Raw genomic sequence first — 18,063 nt, forward strand, 5'->3', positions numbered from 1 at the left:
CAGTTGACGAAACATGCGGGTGCCAAAACATTCATTTATACACGAAAGCAAACACCAACACGTGACACGACAACCAAAACAACCCACAAAAACTCCTCTACAACCTCAACCAAGCACAACACCCAAACAGCCCCACATCACGTAATATTATGGCTCTGAACAAAACATTCACTCATACACGAGAGCAAACACCAACACGTGACACGACAACCAAAACAAAGAAAAAACAACCCACAAAAACTCCTCTACATACTCAACCCCACACGGAAACACCAAAACAACCCCACAACACGTAAAATTAAGTCTCTGAACAAAACACTCACTCATACACGAAAGCAAAGACCAACACGTGACATGACAACCAAAACAAAGAAAAAACAACCCACAAAAACTCCTCTACATACTCAACCCCACACGGAAACACCAAAACAACCCCACAACACGTAAAATTAAGTCTCTGAACAAAACACTCACTCATACACGAAAGCAAACACCCACACCTGACATGACAACCAAAACAAAGAAAAAACAACCCACAAAAACTCCTCTACAACCTCGACCAAGCATGACAACACCAAAACAACCCCACAACACGTAAAATTAAAGTCTCTGAACAAAACACTCACTCATACACGAAAGCAAAGACCAACACGTGACATGACAACCAAAACAAAGAAAAAACAACCCACAAAAACTCCTCTACAACCTCAACCAAGCACGACAACACCAAAACAACCCCACAACACGTAAAATTAAGTCCCTGAACAAAACACTCACCCATACACGAAAGCAAACACCCACACGTGACATGACAACCAAAACAAAGAAAAAACAACTCACAAAAACTCCTCTACAACCTCGACCAAGCACGACAACACCAAAACAACCCCACAACACGTAAAATTAAGTCTCTGATCAAAACACTCACCCATACACGAGAGCAAACACCCACACGTGACATGACAACCAAAACAAAGAAAAAAACAACTCACTATAACTCCTCTACAACCTCGACCAAGCACGACAACACCAAAACAACCCCACAACACGTAAGATCAAGCCTCAGCGCGTAAGAAGACCCGTTAGAGCGACGTTCAGGCCGACAGACGAAGGCAGGAGGACGGATATATTGATCTGCGTGCGGGGTCGGGGTGCTCCCTCTCCCACGCGCACCCAGATGTAAACACGAGCAGCTGATAGACTCCACCTCAAGCCGTCCACCCAAACATTCCCCCGACGCCTCACACGGGTCACACCTCCGCTACCCCGCCACGCACAGCTCCCCCAGGCTTTGAAGAACACCATGGGGAAGGTCTGGGTGCTCTGACGACGCCTAAAGAGCACCGAAAGCAACAGTGTGACGCCCAAGAGAAGTATTAGCAGTCTCCCTGTTGCCTCATCTCTGTTACCCAGCCACGCACAGCTCCCCCAGGCCCTGAAGAACACCATGGGGAAGGTCTGGGTGCTCTGACGACGCCTAAAGAGCACCGTAAACAACTGTGTGACGCCGAAGAGAAGTTTTGCGAATGCTCCTGTCGTTTCACTTCAGCTACTCCGTCAGGATCTTCACTTAGTCCCCCCAGGCCCATTACAGCACCATGGGGTATACGTGGGTGCTGTGACGACGCCTAACCAGCAACGATATCAATGGAGTGTCACTAAAGAGGGGTTTTGTTGCGCCTCTTGTTTCTCTTTCGTGTTTTCCGAAGTGTAAGATAAAGAGTGCTATCCATGACCTCTGCTGTGTGATGTTAAGGGTCGTTAGATGGAGTGAGTGAAGGTCAGAGGTGTAATTTGTGCTGTACAGGTTAATCAAGAGCAAGAAGGGTTTGCTAAGGGAAGGGAGAGGAAGTGAAGGAAGGGGAGGAGTGCTGAGAAGGAGAGAGAGAGTGTAGGAGGAAAAGGGAGAGGAAAGAAGAGAAAGGAAGGGAAAGGTCTCGCCAGGTGTTTCGTGTTTGTGCGTGTGTTTGTGTGTCTTTGGTTTATGAAGTGAGTGTTTGTGTTACCTTCGTGCCTTGAGTAAGAGTGGAAAACAAACATCATCTCATAAATAAAACCGAATAATAGCTGGATCAGATTGAATTGACGGAAAAGTTATTGGTGATTCGAATAAGATAAAAATGTAAATCAAATAAAACTAACTAAACAAATAAATAAAAAAAACTCTTGGGTATTACACAAAAAATATCAATAAAACGACAAAAAATAATTAATGTGCGATACTGAACTGATAAAAGAGAACGAAAGAAAACAACAAAGAAATTCACCGGTGATAAACTAAGACTAGAAAGAAATAGAAAGAAATAATAGAAAGAGAGATAAAGACAACTAAAGCAAAGGAGTGAGAGGAAGATTAACGAAAACAGAACCAGAGAAGTAAAACAAGAAACAGAACAAGGAGGAAGTGACAGAAAGAGGGACAGATTCAAAACCAGAGAAAGAAAACCAACAAGAAAGAAAACAAAAAAAGTAAAAGGAGAGAAAGGGAACAGGAGAAAGAAAATTAACTAAAAGAAGAGTGAGAGAAAGAAAAACAAACACAGAACGAAAGAAAGAAAGCTAACTACAAATAAAAGAGTGAGAGAGAAAAATATAGAACCAGGGAAAGAAAATTAAGAAACAAAAGAAAGCGTGAGAGAGAAACAGCAACAGATACAGAAAAAAAGAAAGAACACAAGAAAACAAAAGAAAACTTGAGAGAGAAAAAAGCAACAGATACAGAAAGAAAGAAAGAACACTAGAAGACAAAAGAAAGCGTGAGAGAGAAAAACAACAACAGATACAGAAAAAAAGAAAGAACACTAGAAAACAAAAGAAAGCGTGAGAGAGAAAAACAACAACAGATACAGAAAGAAAGAAAGAACACTAGAAAACAAAAGAAAGCGTGAGAGAGAAAAAGAAACAGATACAGAAAGAAAGAAAGAACACTAGAAAACAAAAGAAAGCGTGAGAGAGAAAAAGAAACAGATACAGAAAGAAAGAAAGAACACTAGAAAACAAAAGAAAGCGTGAGAGAGAAAAACAACAACAGATACAGAAAAAAAGAAAGAACACTAGAAAACAAAAGAAAGCGTAAGAGAGAAAAAGAAACAGATACAGAAAGAAATAAAGAATACAAGAAAAACAAAACAAAAGAAAGCGTGAGAGAGAAGCGAATACAGAACCTCTTCCCCGCCGGTCCGCCAAGCCACCGCGCTGAAGATCGAGGTGGAAGCCGAGGCCAGGATGCGGCGGCAGAACGTTCGGACGTTGTCACTGGTGGTGTGCACCTTCACGTACCTGCTGATCGGGGCGGCCGTGTTCGATGCCCTGGAGAGTGACACGGAGGCCGAGCGGATGAGGGTGATCAAGCGTTCGTATCCGTGTGTTGTGCTGGTGTTGTCAGTGGTGTTGCTCGTGGTGTTGTGTTGGTGTTGCTAGTGATAGTGATGATGATGGTGTTGGTGGTGCTATTTTTTTTATTTTTTGCTCTTTCATTAAATTTTACGGCATTTTTTGTCCGCATTTTGGTATAGTTAGTTAGTTAGTTAGTGTTAGTGTTAGTGTTAGTGTTAGTGTGTGTGTGTGTGTGTGTGTTCTTTGTTATTGTATTGGTGTGTTTGTATCTGTGGCATTGTTATGTGCTTGTTTTCTTGTGTGTGCGTTTGTGTGTTCTTGTGCAAGTTTCTGTTGTGTATGTTTGTGTTGTTGTTGTTGTTGTTGTTGTTGTTGTTGTTGTTGTTGTTGCATGTTCGTCACTATACATTCGTGGTCTGATTTTATACCTATTCTATTTCCTTCAATATCTAATTCTTATTGCTATCTCTTGCCACTCCTCTCCATTCTGTGTGTGTGTGTGTGTGTGTGTGTGTGTGTGTGTGTGTGTGTGTGTGCGTGTGTGTGTGTGTGTGAAGGAGGATGATAAGGAAAATAAAGAAAGGTGTAGAAGCAGGTGATAAAGACAATACAAAAACAGATAAGAAGAAAAAAATTAAAGAACAAGACACTGGCAGAAAAAAACGAAGAGAAGGAAATAGAAGAAACAAAAGAAAAAAGAAAAACGAGGGGCAAGGGAAGAGAAAGGGGAAGAAAAGATAGTATAAAAAGGGAAGGAAGATACCAGTGGAGGCAACCTGAACACGAGGCGAAGAAGAACAGGAGGAGGAGGAGGGAAGAGAAGAGGGAGAGACGGTAGAAAAAAAAGAGACGCGGTTACCTGTTCTGTCTCACGGTGGAGAAGAAAGAGGAACAAACATGACCAAGATTAAACAAACATCGCAAGACAAACCCCAAACGGCCCGTGACGAAGGAGGGGAAAGAAGGGGAAGGGAGGGGAAGGGAAAGGGGGAGGAAGTGCAGGGAGGGAGGGAGAGTGTAGGAGTGTAAGGAAAGGGAAAGAAGAAAGAGGAAGGAAAGGAAAGGGGAGAAAGAAAGGAGGGGAAGGAAGGGGACGGAAGGGGAAGGGAAGGGGTTAGAGGAAGTACAAGGATGGATTTAGAGGGGAAGAGATAAGGGAAGGGGAAGGAAAGGGAAAGGAGAGGAATTGAAGGAAGGGGAAGAGTGCTAAAAAGGAGAGAAAGAGTGTAGGAGGAAAAGGGAGAGGAAAGAAGAGAAAGGAAGGGAAAGGTCGAGTAAGTATATGGAGGAAAGGAGAGGGAAAAAGGTGAATGAAAGAAGAGAAGGAAAGATGATGAGAGAAAAAAAAGGAGAGATGGAGGGGAGAAGAGTATGGAAGGAATAAACAGGAAGAAGAAAGTGAGGGAGAGAGGAAAAATAAGTGAGGGGAGGAATAAAGGAGCGGGAGAGAGAGAGAGGGGGGGGGAGGTAAGGAGAGAAAAAGAGTAGGGGGAGGAATATACAAGAAGAGAGAGAGAGAGAGAGAGAGAGAGAGAGAGAGAGAGAGAGAGAGAGAGAGAGAGAGAGAGAGAGAGAGAGAGAGAGAGAGAGAGAGAGAGAGAGAGAGAGAGAGAGAGAGAGAGAGAGAGAGAGAGAGAGAGAGAGAGAGAGAGAGAGAGAGAGAGAGAGAGAGAGAGAGAGAGAGAGAGAGAGAGAGAGAGAGAGAGAGAGAGAGAGAGAGAGAGAGAGAGAGAGAGAGAGAGAGAGAGAGAGAGAGAGAGAGAGAGAAAAGCAAAATAAAATCAGCCTTATCTCACTAAAAAGATAAAAACATACTCAGCAATCTCTATTCAACTCGCTTCTATCTAAAAACTCTATCAAAGTACCCTGCTCAACTCCACTCCTTGATAACTCAATTCCACTATTTTCTATGTACTGTATACGGACTTTTATAAAACAACCCCAGACAGCTCCACCCAGCGCCCTTAAACAACCCCAGACAACTCCACCCAGCGCCCTTAAACAACCCCAGACAGCTCCACCCAGCGCCCTTAAACAACCCCAGACAGCTCCACCCAGCGCCCTTAAACAACCCCAGACAGCTCCACCCAGCGCCCTTAAACAACCCCAGACAGCTCCACCCAGCGCCCTTAAACAACCCCAGACAGCTCCACCCAGCGCCCTTAAACAACCCCAGACAGCTCCACCCACTTAAACAACCCCAGACAGCTCCACCCATAAACAACCCCTGACATCTCCACCCAGCGCCCTTAAACAACCCCAGACAGCTCCACCCAGCGCCCTTAAACAACCCCAGACAACTCCACCCAGCGCCCTTAAACAACCCCCGACACCTCCACCCAGCCTTAAACAACCCCAGACAACTCCACCCAGCCCTTAAACAACCCCAGACAGCTCCACCCAGCGCCCTTAAACAACCCCAGACAACCCACCCAGCGCCTTAAACAACCCCAGACAACTCCACCCATGCCCTTAAACAACCCCAGACAACTCCACCAGCGCTTAAACAACCCCAGACAACTCCACCCAGCGCCCTTAAACAACCCCAGACAGCTCCACCCAGCGCCCTTAAACAACCCCAGACAACTCCACCCAGCGCCCTTAAACAACCCCAGACAACTCCACCCAGCGCCCTTAAACAACCCCAGACAACTCCACCCAGCGCCCTTAAACAACCCCAGACAGCTCCACCCAGCGCCCTTAAACAACCCCAGACAACTCCACCCAGCGCCCTTAAACAACCCCAGACAGCTCCACCCAGCGCCCTTAAACAACCCCAGACAACTCCACCAAGCGCCCTTAAACAACCCCAGACAATTCCACCCAGCGCCCTTATATGTAAAGCCCCTATTTCTAACCGTATCAGCCCCTCCGCTCGCCTGTTTAAAAAGCCTCTCGTAGAAGTTTTGGGGGATTTGCTTGGACTGTTCTGTGATCCTGGTGATAGTTTTACACGACTTCTTCACCTTGAGCGGGCAAAGCACTCAAGAAAACCCGGTAAATCTTATCTGTGGTCTTGGAAAATAGTCGTAATGGGAACCCGGTACGTTGAAAAATAAGGACCCAAAACCCTCTTAGGAAATAACCCCGACCAACGCCACTCTTGTCCTTCCTCTCCCTGCAGATGTTCGGTCGCAGCTGAAGAGTCAATACAACATCTCCTCGGCCCAGTTCAAGTTCATCGAGACCGTGATCATCGAGAGCCAACCACACAAGGCGGGGCAGCAGTGGAAGTTGGGTTGGGAAGGGGTTACTGTGAAGGGGTTGTGGGAAGGGGAGGGAAGGGGTTATGGGAAGGGGTTATGAGATGGGGTTGTGGGATGGGGTTATGGGAAGGGGTTATGGGAAGGGGTTGTGGGAAGGGGTTGTGGGAATGGGTTATAGGGTTATGGGAAGGGGTTATGGGAAGGGGTTATAGGGGTTGTGGGATGGGGTTAAGGGAAGGGGTTATGGGAAGGGGTTGTGGGAAGGGGTTATAGGGGTTGGGAAGGGTTGGGAAGGGGTTATGGGAAGGGGTTATGGGAAGGGGTTATGGGAAGGGGTGATGGGAAGGGGTTGTGGGAAGGGGTTATAGGGTTATGGGAAGGGGTTATGGGAAGGGGTTGTGGGATGGGGTTAAGGGAAGGGGTTATGGGAAGGGGTGATGGGAAGGGGTTGTGGGATGGGGTTAAGGGAAGGGGTTATGGGAAGGGGTTATGGGAAGGGGTTGTGGGAAGGGTTATGGAAGGTTATGGGAAGGGGTTATGGGAAGGGGTTATGGGATGGAAGGTCAGGGATGGGGTTAGGGGATGGGGTTATGGGATGGGGTTGTGGGAAGGGGTTATGGGAAGGGGTTGTGGGAAGGGGTTATAGGGTTATGGGAAGGGGTTATGGGAAGGGGTTGTGGGAAGGGGTTGTGGGAAGGGATAGGAAGGGGTTGTGGGAAGGGTTAGGAAGGGTTATGGGAAGGGTTATGGGAAGGGTGGGAAGGGGTTATAGGGTTATGGGAAGGTTATGGGAAGGTTATGGAAGGGGTTATGGGAAGGGGTTGTGGGATGGGGTTAAGGAAGGGTTATGGAAGGGGTTGTGGGAAGGGTTATAGGGTTATGGGAAGGGTTATGGAAGGGTTATGGGAAGGGGTGATGGGAAGGGGTTGTGGGATGGGGTTATAGGGTTATGGGAAGGGGTGATGGGAAGGGGTTGTGGGATGGGGTTATAGGGTTATGGGAAGGGGTTATGGGAAGGCGTTATGGGAAGGGGTTGTGGGATGGGGTTATGGGAAGGGGGATGGGAAGGGTGGGTTATGGGGAAGGGGTTATGGGAAGGTGATGGGAAGGGGTTATGGGAAGGGTTATAGGGTTATGGGAAGGGGTTATGGGAAGGTTATGGAAGGGTTGGATGGGGTTATGGGAAGGGGTTATGGGAAGGGGTTGTGGGAAGGGGTTATAGGGTTATGGGAAGGGGTTATGGGAAGGGGTTATGGGAAGGGGTTATGGGAAGGGGTTGTGGGATGGGGTTATAGGGTTATGGGAAGGGGTTATGGGAAGGGGTTATGGGAAGGGGTGATGGGAAGGGGTTGTGGGATGGGGTTATAGGTTATGGGAAGGGGTGAAGAAGGGTTATGGGAAGGGGGTGATGGAAGGGTTGTGGGTTATAGGGTTATGGGAAGGGGTGATGGGAAGGGGTTGTGGGATGGGGTTATAGGGTTATGGGAAGGGGTTATGGGAAGGGGTTGTGAGAAGGGGTTGTGGGAAGGGGTTATAGGGTTATGGGAAGGGGTTATGGGAAGGGGTGATGGGAAGGGGTTAAGAGAAGGGGTTGCAGGGTTGTGGGAATGACTTGAGGGAAGTATAAACGAATAAAAAAAGTAAAATATAAATAAATAAAATAGTAAAAAGTAAAAAAAATAGAAATGAACAAATAAAATAAAGTAAAAATAAAAATAAGTAAAGCCAAATAGAAAAAAACTACTAAACGATCCATATTTCCTCCTCCTCCTCCTCTTGTTTAGTGTACAGCCACTCGATTAATAAAATAATAAAAATAGACAATAAAAAAACAATGAAATAAAAAAAAACTATAGGTAAATCAAAAAGTGAAATATAAATCAATAAAATATAATGTCAAAATTTTAATGAACAAAAACGTCAAGTAAGGAAAACACAAATGAACAAAAACGTAAAGCAAAATAAATAAAAAGTTCAAAACGACTCGAAAAATGAGTAAAATGTAAATAAAAACGTAAAAAGTAAAAAAGAAAAAGAAAAAAGGAAAGAGTAAAGAAAAAGAAACAGGTAAAACAAAAAACATATTAACAAAACAGTAAAGCAAAAACCCAAAATGTAAACTGATCCTCCTTTCCTCCTCCTCCTCCTCCTCCTCCTCCTACCCAGGGTACGGTCACTCCACGCCAGAAACAATCGGGGGCAAGGCGTTCTGCATCGTGTACGCCGTGGTGGGCATCCCGCTGGGCATGGTGATGTTCCAGTCCATCGGTGAGCGGCTCAACAAGTTCACCTCCGTCATCATCAAGAAGGTGAGGAGGACGCGGGGCAGGTGAAGGGTGGGGGGGGCCGAGGTGAAGATAAGTGAAAGTAAACAGGTGCAAGTTAGACGTGAAAATTGCAGGTGAAAATTACAGGTGAAAATTGGACAGGTGATAATTGGACTGGTGAAAATTGGACAGGTGAAAATTACAGGTGAAAATTGGACAGGTGATAATTGGAAAGGGGAGAATCGGACACGTAAGAACAGGACAAGTGGAAATTACAGATGAATATTAGACAAATAAAAAGTAAGTCATGTTAACAATGGAGAAGCAATTATTTGAACCCATATGGACAGGTAATTATTTGATCACTTACGTAAAGGTATGGACAGGTGAAAATTGAACTGGTGAGAATTGGACAGGTGAAAACTAGACAAATGAAAATTGGACAGGTGGGATACTTATTAAATACCTGTCTAAAGAGAGTAACTATTCACCCTTTGTAGAATCATTTAACTCTACGTCCACCTGCCCTTTGCTTTACACATTTATCTACTTCTATGTCCGTTTTCCTGCTAGCTTATATATACATTAACCTCTATTTCCATCTTTGCACATTCATTTACCCCTGTCCATTTTCATTTAGTTTATATATTCATTTACCTGTTAGTTTTTACATTCTTTTTTTTCAGTAAAGGAAACACTTCAAGGGCAAGAAAAAGGAAACAATAATGAAAAAAAAAACCCGCTACTCACTGCTCCTTATGCCCATTTACATCTTATTTTACCGGGTTGCTCCTTCATTAAATTTACCTACCCACCTCCTAATCCACCCATTTACCAAGGCCCATTTACCCATTTAGATGTGTGCCGATCAACCTCTTACTTTGTCTGTTTTTTTTCTTAATCTACCTAATCACCTCCCAGTCAACCCATTTACGTAAGCTACCAATTATCAACATGCACGTCATTTGTAATAATCTCTCGTCCTTCATGTGTCTCTTACGACCATCATGTCCATCAAAGGCTCTTCGTCTCATCAAAGGCTCTTCGTCTTCATCAACTCCCCTTCTCATATTAACAGTCTTCTTTCTACCTCTTAAACTCCGCCCCCATGTTGCCTCTCTATCTTATTTCGATATTTTCATGCTGACTGCTCTTCTGAATTTGCTAACTGCATGCCTCCCCCCTCCCGCGGCCTCGCTGCACTCGACTTTCTACTCTAGCTCATCCCTATACTGTCCAAACCCCTTATGCAAGAGTTAACCAGCATCTTCACTCTTTCATCCCTTACACGTCTGCATTTCTTCCTGCCTATGACTTGATTTCCCTTTTGGCCACTCTACTTTTGTCTATTATGGGAGCGGTGAGTAGCGGACTTTTTTTTTCTCTGCACTCTTTTTGTTGCCCTTGAGCCGTCTCCTTTGCAGTAAAAAAAAAAAAAAAAAAAAAAAAAAAAAAAAAAAAAAAAAAACTCTTATTTTACCTGCCTGTTCGTTCTTTATCTTAATCTATCTTCCCACCTTCCAATCCATCCATTTACGTAAGCTACCAATTATTAACATCCCCGTCAACAGTGATAATCTTTCGTCCTTCATGTTGTTTACGATCTCCTTCCTTCCTTCCCGACCCATCAACCTAACTCGCACACCTGTCCACACGCCTGCCTGGAGTAATTATCTTCGCGACCTCCATAGTTACCTTCGTGTCGGGCGTTCGTATTTATCTACCGGGAAAAATAATTACGTCAAGTCGATGAATAACCCATAACGTAATGAGCCTTGTATGGTTACGCAACTCTCCATGAAGGTAAATATGTATCGAGTTGACGGTTTTTACACACACACACACACACACACACACACACACACACACACACACACACACACACACACACACACACACACACACACACACCATTTATCTGCGTGAACTATATGGATTGCCCTGTTGGAGAGAATGACTTACAGACACTTCAGGCTTTCACATTCTTATTTACGGGGCCATTTAATATGACCGGCTGTATATACGCGTACATACGAGTATATACCTGGAAGTCTGTTTATTCATTCATACGAACACTGAACATGCGAAGTATAAGCAGGCTGGAACTTTTAGTGTCGCAGATAAATAATGGAAAAAGTTCAGCTTGTCATGCGTGTTACTTTGTCTTACGCAACGGAGAGAGAGAGAGAGAGAGAGAGAGAGAGAGAGAGAGAGAGAGAGAGAGAGAGAGAGAGAGAGAGAGAGAGAGAGAGAGAGAGAGAGAGAGAGAGAGAGAGAGAGAGAGAGAGAGAGAGAGAGAGAGAGAGAGAGAGAGAGAGAGAGAGAGAGAGAGAGAGAGAGAGAGAGAGAGAGAGAGAGAGAGAGAGAGAGAGAGAGAGAGAGAGAGAGAGAGAGAGAGAGAGAGAGAGAGAGAGAGAGAGAGAGAGAGAGAGAGAGAGAGAGAGAGAGAGAGAGAGAGAGAGAGAGAGGGAGAGAGACTCGTTAACCTGTATTCTTTTCCTTCTTCATTTGTCTATATATATATATATATATATATATATATATATATATATATATATATATATATATATATATATATATATATATATATATATATATATATATATATATATATATATATATATATATATATATATATATACCTGTTTCCGTTCGTCCCCATAACTGTTTCTTTTTCCCTTTACCTGTTCCCTTTATTTACATTCGTCTTAAAACTCCTTTCTCATAATCGCAACTTTTTCCTTCCCTCCCTTTCTTCTTTTTCTTCACCTGAGAGAAAGAGAAAAAAAAAATAAAAAGAAAGACAAGCAGCATTGACGTTAAGTAGGCCTATGCAGCAGCTTGATGAAAATAATGATAAGCACATATCATAAGGGCTTAACGGCTTAGTAAAAAAAGGTCCAGCGACTTCCGCAGATTTTTAAAGCGCCGCAATAGTATTCACTGACGGTTCTGTGGTTAGTTTGGCTTTTTAATTCTATTTTTAGGACGGAGTTAGCCTGAAGTGTTGGATTTTCAGAGTTGTCTACATGTTATAAACTCAGTCGTAAAAATTAATATAAAAAATCAAACAAAACCAGCTATCTACGCGCTCGCACACGACGTTTAAAAAAAATCTGGCATACTCCAGTCACTCATACTCCATCATACTCCATCACGACGCTCCCGGCAGATGAAGAAGATGCTGGGCTGCACCACCACGGAGGCGACGGACGTGAACCAGCTCTTCGTGACGGGCACCCTCTCTTCCATCGTCATGACCGCCGGGGCCGCCGTCTTCTCCCACTACGAGAACTGGAACTACATCGACGCCTTCTACTACTGCTTCATCACCCTCACCACCATCGGCTTCGGGGACTTCGTGGCTCTCCAGGTAAGGTTATGAAGTGCTGGTGAAGGATTGTGTTTTGCGTGATTTTTTCTTTCAGTTTCCATTATCTTTTCAACACTATTTTTCTTTTCTTTTTCTAGGAGTTTGTGAACTTGACTTTGTGACTTTAACACGTGCATAGTTTTCTGGGGGAAGGGGAAGTATTTTTTTTTTTTTTCGTTTTCACTTTTAGGAAGGAGCGACTTTTTTTTTTGTTTTTTGTTTTTTTGCTGATTTTTCCTTTGGTAATCGACACAGTAATTCCTTGTCATAACTTTTTAATTCTTCGTTCTTAAAATTATTTCTCTATTACCATTCTTCGTTCCCTTCTATCTTCTTGTTTATTATCTTCCTTCACTCCTTTATTTCACTTCTCTCTCCTTTGTACGACGCAGTTACGCTGTCCTACACTTTATTCCTATTTTATTCCTCTCTTTTTTATCCGCTTTCATCATATCCGGTTCTCCAAAATGTACATCCTCGCGCGTGCAGGGATTCACTTACTGATTCGTCAACGTATCCCTTGACACAACGCGACGCTGAATAAACAATGCGTTCGAAGGGAAATGCCACGTCAGAGAGGAAAGATAAATACAGACAGTCACGAGACAACGTAAAAACTGAGGTAGTAAATACACTGCTGGAGTCAGGCGAGGAAACATGCCAGTGAATAATACAGTGACGTGGGCTAGCAGGGAGGTAGTAAAAAGAGTTACGAGTTAATAATAAATAAACATGCGATAGGACTGGCAGAGAGATAACGTAACACGACAGGAAAAGATTTAAAGATAATGAATGAAGTATAGTGCGCTGTTTTGGCAGTAAGTGAATAATGAATGAAGATATATGAGTCGGAGGAAGTGAATAAGTAAACGGCAGATAAGACAGAGACGAGGAAGGGCAAATAAACGACAGGGATAGGCAGAGATCTGATTGGTGATTACTGGGCTGGCTTGGCAGGTGGGGCCTCTTGCAGTCTTCCTACATTGCTGTGTGTCCTTGCATGTGTATGTGTGAGTGTAGTTTACGCTTCGTGGCAACAGCTGTAGCAGTAGCAGCACTATCATCGTAGTTTGCCACGCTGAATTGACAACAGTTTTCTGGCGCTTAGTTAGCAAATTCTGTTATACACAAAAAGATTTACATCTAGTTCAACAAAAGTCTCGGTTAATCTCCTGCCACATTTAGCACCAGGAGACTGATCAGCAGAAGGGTTTTCAGCAAGATTTCCACAAGAGTGCCACCAACTTTTTAATGCCCATAAGACGTGAGTGACGGGCGGAGCGTTACCTAGGCAGTGACGTGGAAAAAGTCTACGTACACCGCCTGCCACGTTTACATTACTCGACGGCTTCTGTGATAGACAAGGCGAACAGCATTGATTTATTACACTAAGAACATTTTCTTTACATCACTCTATTAATGACATTTTCGCAGGAAGAGTAATGAACACGCTAAACACTCTGACAAACACCACCTAGACACACAACTCAGTACCGCCAAAAGAATGGGAAGAGAGACGTGAGTGTAGTGGCTAACGTTATCACTGAGACAACCTAATGCGTGCTGTGTTCTTTCCTTTCAGAAACCCAACGCGCTCACCAAGAACCCAGGCTACGTGGCGCTCTCGCTGGTGTTCATTCTGTTCGGCCTGACGGTGGTGGCGGCCTCCATCAATTTGCTGGTGCTGCGCTTCATGACTATGTACGTGTGTGTGTGTGTGTGTGTGTGTGTGTGTGTGTGTGTGTGTGTGTGTGTGTGTGTGTGTGTGTGTGTGTGTGTGTGTGTGTGTGTGTGTGTGTGTGTGTGTGTGTGTGTGTGTGTGTGTGTGTGTGTGTGTGTAAAACTTGGAAACGTAAAGACAAATGATACAAAGTCAAACCTAAGCAACCCTTTAACATAATTTTACCTTTGTAATGTTCCTGGATCTCAACAGTTCTAAAAAAAAAGGTATCCTGGTTACCCCTCCCCTCTTATTGGACACCTAGATCCTATGCTGATATGTATTAAACCAACAGTCTAACCAAGCCTAACTTTAACATAACCAAACCTAGCAATACACACCTAACCTAACCTAACTCAGCCTCACGAAATCCCGAAACCAGAACAACTTGAACGTATAGCCAAACCTAACAACACTTACCTAACCTAACTCAGCCTCACCAAACCCCGCAATCTACCTTTCCGTCCTGTCCAAACCTATACCAGGAACACTGAGGACGTGAAGGCAGGTGACTTGGAGATGCAGGACGCCTCACGCTCCGTTATCACGCTGGACGGCGAGGTAATGGCCATCAACGGGAAGCTACTGGCTGGGACACCTGAAGGGGAGTTGAGCGTGGACGGCAACCTCGGCTCCTACACCAGCGTGGCCACCGTCTGCTCGTGCACGTGCTACCCCAGGCCCCACCACAGCCCCACGGAGAGCAGGCACAGGTGTGTGTGTGTGTGTGTGTGTGTGTGTGTGTGTGTGTGTGTGTGTGTGTGTGTGTGTGTGTGTGTGTGTGTGTGTGTGTGTGTGTGTGTGTGTGTGTGTGTGTAAACTAAACCAGTCTTATGAGGTTTTGCAATTCCAACAGTTATAGTAACGTTTATTTGCTCTTTCTCATTACACGTATAATCATATTCATAATTTTGAAGTTATTAATAAGTAGGTTACAAGCAATAAAGATGGAACGGTTTTCATTAATCGTGGTGGATTTGTCAGAAACTGATCGTTTTAGCAAGACCCAAGCAATACATCACAGTCACTATAAATAAAATTCGCCTGCGCCACTAACGGGTTGGGGCGGTGCAAGAGCCACTGAAGAGAACATACCGGCGCTTATGGAGGGAAAAAAAAAAAAAAACGAATACGATAACAATTAGTCTATCACTTTCACGTTCACGTTCATTAATCTATCACCTTCACCGTCATTAATCCCTCATCATCATTAATCCCTCACCTGTCCTTAATTAATCCCTAACATTATTAATTACTCACTTTAATTTATCCCTCACCTGTTCTTAATTACCCTCACTCACCTCCCTCACCTTCTCCCCGCCAGGTCACCTTCCCGCATCTCTCACCTGCTCGTGGACCAGGTGGGAACGAGCAAGGTCATGCCCCCCGGGAGTGACCAGTTCCCGCCGCTCCTCCACGACTCCTTCATGGTGGCCAACTACCTGAGGATGAAGAGGTCCTCCGTGTAGGATGCGCCAAGGATATTCTCAGAAGGAGGCGAAGAGGAAGCGAATAGGAAGCGGGAATGGAAGACAGTTTTTTACTTCTGTTTTTTTTTTCCTATATTTTTCTTTATAACTTTCTATATTTTTGTCTCATTTGCTTTTTGGTACTTACTTAACTTGTACGTACATGATAGATAGATAGATAGATAGATAGATAGATTGTCTCATTCGCTTTTTGGTACTTACTTAACTTGTATGTATATGAGATAGATAGATAGATAGATAGATAGATAGAGTCAAAGAAAGAAGGATAAATGGAGAAGGAAAATGGAGTATGGGAAGCAAATGGACGAAAAAAAACAGCATAAAATTAGGGGTAACTATGTACAGACGTCGAGTATTTTTTTAACATAAGAAAAATTATATACAGGAACTTTTGATTCGTGCCAAATATCCTTAGCTAGAAGAGTAGAGAAAGCAGATATATACATAAACACACGCTGTATATAATCTTTGAGCCTGGAAACTGTACACACACACACACACACACACACACACACACACACACACACACACACACACACATATGCTAGCCTGTATTTATCGCACATACGTTACTATAGCTCTCAAAGAAACATATTTATATTTATACGATTTCTCATTTTTACCACGATGCAACGAGAACAGATATATACAATGCAATTCTACGCTGTTATGCACCAAACTGTTACCTATATTGGGTTTCATAAAGTATATCCTTGAACTAGCGTATTTTTCCGAACACGAGAAAACGACAAGATTTTATGGCAGACTATAACACATATCTTTATATATACGTTACTGTCCCTGTTGCTAGTATTAAAGAGAGAGGGAAGGGGAAGGTTCAAGAAGAGATGAAGGGTATTTAGAAGTAAGGGATGGATTAGGGGGAGGGAAATTGGGGGAAGGGAGGCCTGCAAAAGACTAAGGGAGGGGAAAGGGAGTTGGTGAGGGGTTGAAAGGGGAGGTTGAGAGGGGATGAAGAAGCTGTGTTGTAGAGATGAGAAAGATGAGATAGGGAGAAGAGGAAAATAGAAGGAAGAAAAGGGATAGGATTAAAAAGGAAGGAGGGAAAGACAAGAGGGATGAGAAGAGATGGGATAAGAAGGAAAATGGAAGGACGATAAAATAAGTGAAGGGAAGAAAAGGAAAAGGAGGAGATGGGAATGAAAGTGAACGTAAACAGAAGAGAAAGAAAAGACAGAGAAGAAGAAGAAAAGAAAAGAGGAAATGAAGCTAGAGAATGAAGCTAGGAAAACAGAACAGAAAGGAAATGGAAAGAAGGAATTGAATGAAGTAGGACAGGGAAGAAAAAGAAAAGGAAGAAAAGGATAGAAAAAAGTGAGGACCAGAACTAAGATACGTTGAAAAAGGGGAATTAACAAACAGGTCAAATGTGAAACTTAAAATGAAAAGAGCACAGAGGAAAGAGAAGACAAGGAAAGGAAAGGGAGAGAGAGAGAACGAAGAAAGAAGAAGAAGGGATACAATAAAATGAGCTGGGAAAGGGACTGAGGAAACTACAAAATGGGTAACAAGGGACTAGAAAACAGGAAAATGGAGGAAGGGGCGGGAAGGGACAAAGATGGGGGAGAACGTAGGAGAAGAAGAGACATACGGAGAGAGAAGGAGAGAAGAGGAAAATGGAGGATGGGGAACAAATAACTAGAAAGATGAAGAATGGAAGAAGAGACGAAAAAGGGACAAAGATGGGGGAGAGGGGAAAAGACAAAGAAGGAATAGAAAGTTGAAAAATGGAAGAGGGGCCGGAAAAAACGGAGATGGAAGAGGAAATAAAGGAAGAGAGAGAGAGAGAGAGAGAGAGAGAGAGAGAGAGAGAGAGAGAGAGAGAGAGAGAGAGAGAGAGCCTGCCCGTCCGTCCAGGTTCTGCCCCCCTGACACTGGACACCCATTCTGTCACCCAGCAGCATGAAAAACCAACATTATAATCTGCGGCGCTTCCCTGGGCGGTCTGGGGGCGTATGAACACGCGTGGGGACTTAGCAAACAGACCCTTCACGCCCTTAGCCATAGGGGGAGGGACTAAGGGCGCCAGGGTTCAACATATCCCCTTTCGAGAACCCACAATCAAGTGCCCATCAGTTTAACATCAATTGGGGTTCGGTGCGAGGAAGAGGGAGGTACAGAACGCGAGCTACAGTGTCCCTGGTAAGCTGTATTGTACCCTGGCGTAATGGTGGTCATACAGGGGTTGGCAGGGGTGTTTGTGCCTCCCCTGCCGCGCCCTCAGCCCCTGCCAGTTATCCTTTTCACGCCAGCAACAAATGGCATCAGTAAGGAAGCTGCCCCGACGCGCCGCCTGGAAAAATATTAAATGTTCGGTGCTTTCTCTATGCCTCTCTCATCCTCCTCCGTCCGTCTGCCGCCTCCTGTCTCTCCTCTCCCTTCCCTTCCAACCTTTCCTGGTGTGCCTGTGTGCCTTAAGTCTCTGGTGTGCTCTCTCTATGCCTCTCCTTCCCTTCATGTCTGCCTGCCTGCTCCGTTCGTCTGCCGCCTCCAGTTCTTTCCTCTCCCTTCCCTTCCAACCTTTCCTGCTTTGCCTGTGTGCCTGAATTTTCTGTTTAGCTTGTTATTAAATGGTCGGTGCTCTCTCTCTCTCTCTCTCTCTCTCTCTCTCTGTCCCTCTCCTTGCCTCCCTTCCTCCTTCCATATCATC

At 44.3% G+C, this 18,063-nt stretch overlaps 2 protein-coding genes across 9 annotated transcripts in view; one reads left to right on the plus strand and one right to left on the minus strand.

Annotated features, from left to right (window-relative positions):
- Nucleotides 1-18,063, minus strand: part of LOC126980391 (glycine receptor subunit alpha-4-like) — a 110,076-nt gene that overhangs the window by 34,222 nt on the left and 57,791 nt on the right. For 7 of the 8 annotated variants that reach the window (XM_050830275.1, XM_050830277.1, XM_050830273.1 and 4 more), the window contains exon 2: nt 15,249-15,344. The exons of the other annotated variant lie outside the window; for it this stretch is intronic. The gene's annotated coding sequence lies outside the window, so the exon portion shown is untranslated. The remainder of the gene's footprint in view (nt 1-15,248; nt 15,345-18,063) is intronic. 8 annotated transcript variants of the gene reach the window in all.
- Nucleotides 959-16,110, plus strand: LOC126980394 (two pore potassium channel protein sup-9-like). The gene is made up of 8 exons (XM_050830284.1): nt 959-3,352; nt 6,461-6,602; nt 7,611-7,615; nt 8,709-8,851; nt 11,982-12,182; nt 13,765-13,883; nt 14,388-14,615; nt 15,227-16,110. Exons 1-8 carry the CDS (start codon nt 3,226-3,228, stop codon nt 15,369-15,371), a joined length of 1,110 nt encoding a protein of 369 aa, XP_050686241.1. The 5' UTR covers nt 959-3,225; the 3' UTR covers nt 15,372-16,110.

Source organism: Eriocheir sinensis, chromosome 44 (assembly GCF_024679095.1).
Source record: "Eriocheir sinensis breed Jianghai 21 chromosome 44, ASM2467909v1, whole genome shotgun sequence".
NCBI lineage: Eukaryota > Metazoa > Arthropoda > Malacostraca > Decapoda > Varunidae > Eriocheir > Eriocheir sinensis.

Coding starts and splice junctions, on each gene's coding strand:
- LOC126980394 (XM_050830284.1), top strand. CDS start 3,226: ATGCGGCGGCAGAACGTTCGGACGTTGTCACTGGTGGTGTGCACCTTC. Junction 3,353..6,460: donor GCGGATGAGGGTGATCAAGC/GTTCGTATCCGT, acceptor CTCTCCCTGCAG/ATGTTCGGTCGCAGCTGAAG. Junction 14,616..15,226: donor CCCACGGAGAGCAGGCACAG/GTGTGTGTGTGT, acceptor TCTCCCCGCCAG/GTCACCTTCCCGCATCTCTC.